This window comes from Benincasa hispida, unplaced genomic scaffold (genome assembly GCF_009727055.1).
Source record: "Benincasa hispida cultivar B227 unplaced genomic scaffold, ASM972705v1 Contig557, whole genome shotgun sequence".
Lineage (NCBI taxonomy): Eukaryota > Viridiplantae > Streptophyta > Magnoliopsida > Cucurbitales > Cucurbitaceae > Benincasa > Benincasa hispida.
Genome location: NW_024064924.1, coordinates 18,729 through 24,820, shown reverse-complemented (window position 1 = coordinate 24,820; position 6,092 = coordinate 18,729). Strand labels below are relative to the sequence as shown.

General features: G+C 36.0%; 1 protein-coding gene across 1 annotated transcript; it reads left to right on the top strand.

Annotated features, from left to right (window-relative positions):
- Nucleotides 1–380: 380 nt before the first annotated feature.
- LOC120069728 (uncharacterized membrane protein YjcL-like) lies at nt 381–5,440 on the top strand. Its single transcript, XM_039021518.1, has 6 exons — nt 381–810; nt 2,586–2,812; nt 3,358–3,468; nt 3,619–3,774; nt 3,986–4,227; nt 4,774–5,440. The coding sequence occupies exons 1-6, from the start codon at nt 476–478 to the stop codon at nt 5,095–5,097; spliced, it is 1,395 nt and encodes a 464-aa protein (XP_038877446.1). The 5' UTR covers nt 381–475; the 3' UTR covers nt 5,098–5,440.
- The last annotated feature ends 652 nt before the right edge of the window (nt 5,441–6,092 follow it).

Sequence of the window (6,092 nt, the reverse complement as noted above, 5' to 3'; positions counted from 1 at the left end):
GTCGCTCTCGCTGATTTCACTCTCACTTATCTCACTCACATTCTATCTTTCTACTTGTCTTCAACCTCAGAATATATTGAAAAAAAAAAATCATAGGTTCACAATATTTTTAAACCTCGGAACGACCCACCCTATCCCTATTACAATAAGTTTAAGACATAATCAACACTGATTGAATTCACTTACCAATCAAATTTGATTTGTCGGCGGTAAGTAAAAGGGTAAAAAGATAAAGAAGTGATGACATTTACATAATCTGATATGGCGATGATGTCAGCTGAAAGTCAATTGACATTATTTTTAAAAAATGGGTCATTTTAACATTTTGAGCCAAAAAATGGGCCGTCTATACCATTTTCCCTTAAATTTATGGGAGGTACTATTCTAAGTTTACCGTACTTTATATCGCTAAATTTAACCAAGTGATGAAGTCAATTGCTGGCGTTCTACCTCCGACCGATCCACCTCGCCGGAGATGGCCTCACAGTCACAGCTCGCAAATCTTCACTCGAAGTCGCCTGGGGCACAGCCTCCATGTTTGTCTTCTTGCAAATTCTCTGTCGGATTCTCCAGACGCATCGCGATGGCCCCTCAGCCACTGCTGCAACCGTCGTTGTCGTCATCTTCATTAGATGCTGAAATTCGAGGCCGGAGATTCTGGAACTTTCGTAAATCCAGTACCGGAAATGTTCAATTGAGACGAGATGTTGCTGTTAAATCTCACCTGAAATTGAATGTCCCCCTCATTTCTCCGCACGACCAGTGGGGCAACTGGACTGTTTTATTCTCCATAGGAGCCTTCGGTATCTGGTGAACTTTTACATTGTTTCTTTGACTTTTATTATGTAGGTTCCTGATTGATTTCGATATACAATTGGCGAGAGAGTAAACGTAATCAAATTCTATTTCGTACCAAATATGGGAATATAAATTCCTTCGCCATTTTCGGAGTATTTTTTCTTAGATAACATGAGGTTTGATATCGAAACCAATTGGCAATGAGATAATAGCTTATGTATCTTATAAATATTGTGGTGCCTACCTTGAATATGCTCTATCTCTTGCTTGAATCAGATCCTAATTTTTTATTTTTGGACCAAATACTGTTTAGATTTTTAGGGCTCTAATACTACAGTAGACAATACAAGGTTCCATCTCAAAATTACTTGGCAATGAGATGAGTAGCTCATGTATTATATAAAGATCATGCAGCCGTTGTCTTTCTAAAGTGGGGTCCTCAATGTTCCTTGCGGATGACATTGAATCTTGAGTATTTGTGTGCCTGATATTACAGAAAACGTAAGCAGTGTATCAAAATTTGCTCACGACAACAATGTATATCTTCAATTTCACTCTGATTGTTGCCTTGTTAAGGCCACATTGTTGAGGATGCCACGTTGGAAAAATCAAGTGACCTCGCACTCTTTATAAGATAGATGAATTACTCCTCTAATTGTCAATTGGTTTTGAGATGGAACCTCATGAGTCCATAAAGCCCAAACGGGTATTCGGCCCAATAAAAAGAAATTGAGATCCCATAAAAAATAGTGAACCCAAAAGAGGTACCAACTTGAGGGGCATGTTGAGGATCCCACATTGAAAAAACCAAGAAGTTTCACACTCTTTATAAGATAGATGGATTATGCCTCTCTTTGCCAATTGGTTTTGAGAAGAAATCCATATTATCTAATATACATGTATTGGCAAGGTAATGCTAAGGGGAGTACTTGAAACGGTTTGTACCAGCTTGGAATAGGAGACACTGGCAGTGCTTCAATTTTCTCTAAGAAGTCGGCTAATAAAACTCTTGCTTGTTCTGTCACTGTTTCACCAAAGTCATCTTTAAGTGTAAACAGCGTTGTGTCTAAGAATGTGTTTGGCATAGAACGCGTGGACCCCATCACTGCAGGTTTTAAATGAGCTTGTCAGACAATGTAAATATGCCTTTGAAGTTTAATGATCCTTTTGATTCTATGAAGCTTGTAAATTTGGCAAGTCAGATGCTCTTCCATTTCCAAAGTCAAAATCTCATGCTACTGCCCCTTTTTATCTAATTCACTCTAATACCAAGACAAAGGAAAAGGATGTTTCAGCCTTTTTTTTTTTTGACAACATGTGGGGTGGAGGTTGAGATAATACCCATTTGGGTTTTATGAGCTCCGATACCATATATGATAATACGTGATTCCATCTCAAAACTAATTGGTAATGAGAAAAGTAGCTCATGTCTCTTATAAAAATTGTGAAGTGCCTTAACCAACGTGGATATCAATATGTTTGTGGGGATGCTTCTTCTTTGATTTCTCATTAACTAATAAGGATTTGTTAAAGTTCAGAGTAGGTTTTGGGTTCCCTATTTGTTAGACCTTAGATTTGTGAGATTAGTGGAGATGCAAGTTATTATGGACACTCATAAGAAAAACTTGGCAATGTTAGGATTTAGTCTTGATCCTTAAGAATTAAGAATGTAGACATGAAGTTCGGGTCTTTATCCTTTCTTTTCCCTATTGCGGTAAATTATAATAGTTGTGACACTGTAAACTAACCTTTTATGTTGATATTCTTTTTATTTCTTTAAATTGAAGGTCCGAGAAAACAAAGATTGGTAGTGCATTAAGTGGTGCCTTAGTGAGCACATTGGTAGGACTTGCAGCCAGTAATTTTGGGATCATTGCATCTGATGCTCCAGCTTTTCCTATTGTTTTAGAGTTCTTGCTACCGTTAGCAGTTCCTTTGCTGTTATTTAGAGCGGATTTGCGTCGTGTAATAAAGTCAACAGGGACACTTCTCTTGGCATTTTTGTTAGGTTCAGGTAATGACCCCCATGAGGGACCCTCCTTGATCTCTTTGTGAGTTTCTGATTCTCAAATCTTGTTTTGCATGCCATGTTGATAAGTTCTTTACGAGCCATTATGACTTAGTGGGAATAATATGATCAATTTTAAAATATCATTCGAACTGCTTATAAGTTGTAACCAGGCTTTTCTTTTTCTCGACTCTTCACGAAATGTGATTTACTTTGGACCCTCTTCATAACCAAAATATTCAAACAAGTTCAGAGAACAATCTAACAAAGTATGAATGTTTTCCTATTGGGATTTACAGTTAAACTGGAGTTCAGATTATAATGCGTATGCAAGAATCTCAAATATCAAAGATCATCTGACCTTTAAATTGCTATTGCACTTCAGTTACCCATGGTTATATTTTGTTTTTTTGAATTAGGTTGATGTCCAATAAATGACATTGGTTCATAATTATAAGTTCTCTTCAAACGTTAGATTCTTTTCGGTCTTTCACTCACACCACATAGGGTCATCTTAACAAGTTTTGCTGTTATTCTCTTTCTTCGTATAGTTGGAACAACAATTGGAACTGTAGTGGCCTATTTTCTTGTACCAATGCGATCACTTGGTCAAGACAGTTGGAAAATTGCCGCCGCATTGATGGGAAGACATATTGGTGGAGGTAGTACGCTCTCTTTATCTCATCTTCTCTTTCTATATGGATACCTAGGCAGTTTCGATTCCAAGTGGTGATGCATTGATCCATCGAACTATTATTCTTCACTTTGATGTCAACTTATAGATGTTTTGTTCTTTGGTTCTATGGGTGCAGCTGTCAATTATGTTGCTATATCTGATGCTCTTGGTGTTTCTCCATCAGTATTAGCTGCTGGACTTGCTGCAGATAACGTAATTTGTGCAGTGTATTTTGCAACATTGTTTGCGTTAGCTTCTAAAGTACCTCCTGAGACTACGATATTGGATAACGGTACGGATCTGAAATTTCACTTATCTTGGCCTGCTAATCTCTAGTAGTTCACTATTTTCCCGAGGAATGATTTTTGGTTAATGATTAAACAAAGCAAAGGCCGTATAACGTGTGATGTGTGTGGTCAGTTTCATAGGATAAACTAGTGATTTCGTAATTACATTATGAAATACTGCCAAATTAGGCCTCTAATGGAAGTTATGTTGGGTAGATGTTGGGAAGGGCGCAGAAGTTGAGCCTAGCAACAAGCTTCCGGTGTTGCAATCTGCCACAGCCATTGCTGTATCATTTGCCATTTGTAAAGTTGGTTCCTACCTGACCAAATATTTTGGAATTCAAGGCGGTAGCATGCCAGCAATTACGGCTGTCATTGTTGTCTTAGCAACCATTTTTCCTAAGCTGTTTGCTTACCTTGCTCCTTCTGGTGAGGCTATGGCTTTGATTCTAATGCAGGTAACTTTTGTGCATTACTTGAAACGTCAATCCATCCACTCTTCATACCTCGATTTGCACTAGTCATTTTAAGATTTGGTATTTTGCAAGTGCTGTACAACTCTACATGGAATGACTGATTGGCACACTGCTTATAGTCTCTTTAAGATTTCCCTCCATCCATAGAAGAGAAATTATGCTCATGTGATGATTCTGAGAAACGTTTGTATTGATTACAAATTTTGGAATTTACAAGGATTAAATTGACAACAAACTACACATATATTTCTATTCATCCTCTGTAGAGGATGTGTAGGAGAGTGATTGGGAGTGATTTTGGAATAGTTAAAATCATATTTTTCTCTTAAGCACGTCTTTCATTATTTGAAGTCTATTTAGGCTTTTTTATTTTATACTTTTAAATGTAATTTTGAATGATCGAAAGCATGTTATGGAGTGATTTTAGCCATCCCTCGTCAATTATTTTGGGTGCTATTTGTATTTTACTTACTCTATATTTGGTCAACTTCTAATGATCTCTACACCTAACTCGTTGTCTGGAGACAGGTTTTCTTTGCTGTAGTGGGAGCAAGTGGAAATATATGGAGTGTCATCAACACTGCACCAAGTATCTTCATATTTTCTTTTGTCCAGATTGCAGTCCATCTTGCCATAATCCTTGGTCTTGGAAAGCTGCTTCGCTTCGATCTAAAGTTGTTGCTGATAGCTTCGAATGCCAACGTTGGAGGTCCCACAACAGCTTGCGGGATGGCCACAGCTAAGGGTTGGAGTTCGATGATTATTCCTGGAATTCTTGCTGGAATTTTCGGAATCGCTATCGCAACTTTCCTAGGAATTGGATTTGGAATGGTGGTCTTGAAATACATGTAAAACCATTCAAATTTAGCTCATAAAATCCCTTGCTCTCTCCAAAAGTGTGTAAACTTGTGTTAAGGGAACGACTTTTTAAAATGGTTCTCTTAAAAAAAAAAACACATTGGAGAGCATGTTGCCTTAGTCTATACTTGCAGGCAGTGCACGTTTAGAGTATCTATTTGCATTTCTTGTAAAAGTTTCATCATAGATGCAAATCCTCTGTGTAGTAGTTGTGTTTATGATATTGGAGCCTTTTTGAAACCAAATAAATTGAAGGTGTACGGGTTATTTGTTGTACAAACACAAATTTGATAAATTTTATGCTACAAATCAAATGGAGCATAGTTCTGCTTACAAATGCATTAATGGCCCAGAGATTTGTGGTTTAGATTCTTCTATCCCTATTGTACTGAAAATAAATAAATTGTATGGAACAAACTCTTTCACCTAGATGCCAAAGTTTAGGTTAGTGGTTCAATCAAATTACTTAACTTTATTTTTAATTGCCTAATCAATAACGGCCAAACCATAATTGCTGTATTTCTTTTTAGAATGTAGTATACAATATGTAAGTTATATATATATATATATACTCTGCCTATAAAAATTGTTATTGATGGCTGAACGTAGTTGAATTATGTTCAGATTAAAATTGATAATTTTTTTTGCCAATGTAAATTCAATTTTTTAGATTCACAATTTTCTTTTGTCTCTTTGATTTTTTTTTAATATCTTTATTTTTAAAGCATCATATCCTAAACATCCCTTTCTTAATAATAATGATAATTCTAGTATGGAATTTTTTTAATACAACCAATTGTCTATGAGGATTTGGACTTCACTTTCAACTTCAAAAAAAAAAAAAATAATAATAATAATACAAGTCAATTATTGTTGCATTGTACTTACATTGACTTATAGTTATTAAATCTAATTATGAAATCAGTAAATACACTTAGTTGATTATTAGAATGTCAACGTGCTTTTAGATCAATTTTTTTTATTATTAG

Bases quoted from the DNA above. Each gene is read 5' to 3' on its own strand.
- LOC120069728 (XM_039021518.1), top strand. From the start codon at position 476: ATGGCCTCACAGTCACAGCTCGCAAATCTTCACTCGAAGTCGCCTGGG. The intron at 3,775-3,985 runs GTACGGATCTGA...TATGTTGGGTAG, and splicing joins GACTACGATATTGGATAACG to ATGTTGGGAAGGGCGCAGAA. The intron at 4,228-4,773 runs GTAACTTTTGTG...GTCTGGAGACAG, and splicing joins TGGCTTTGATTCTAATGCAG to GTTTTCTTTGCTGTAGTGGG.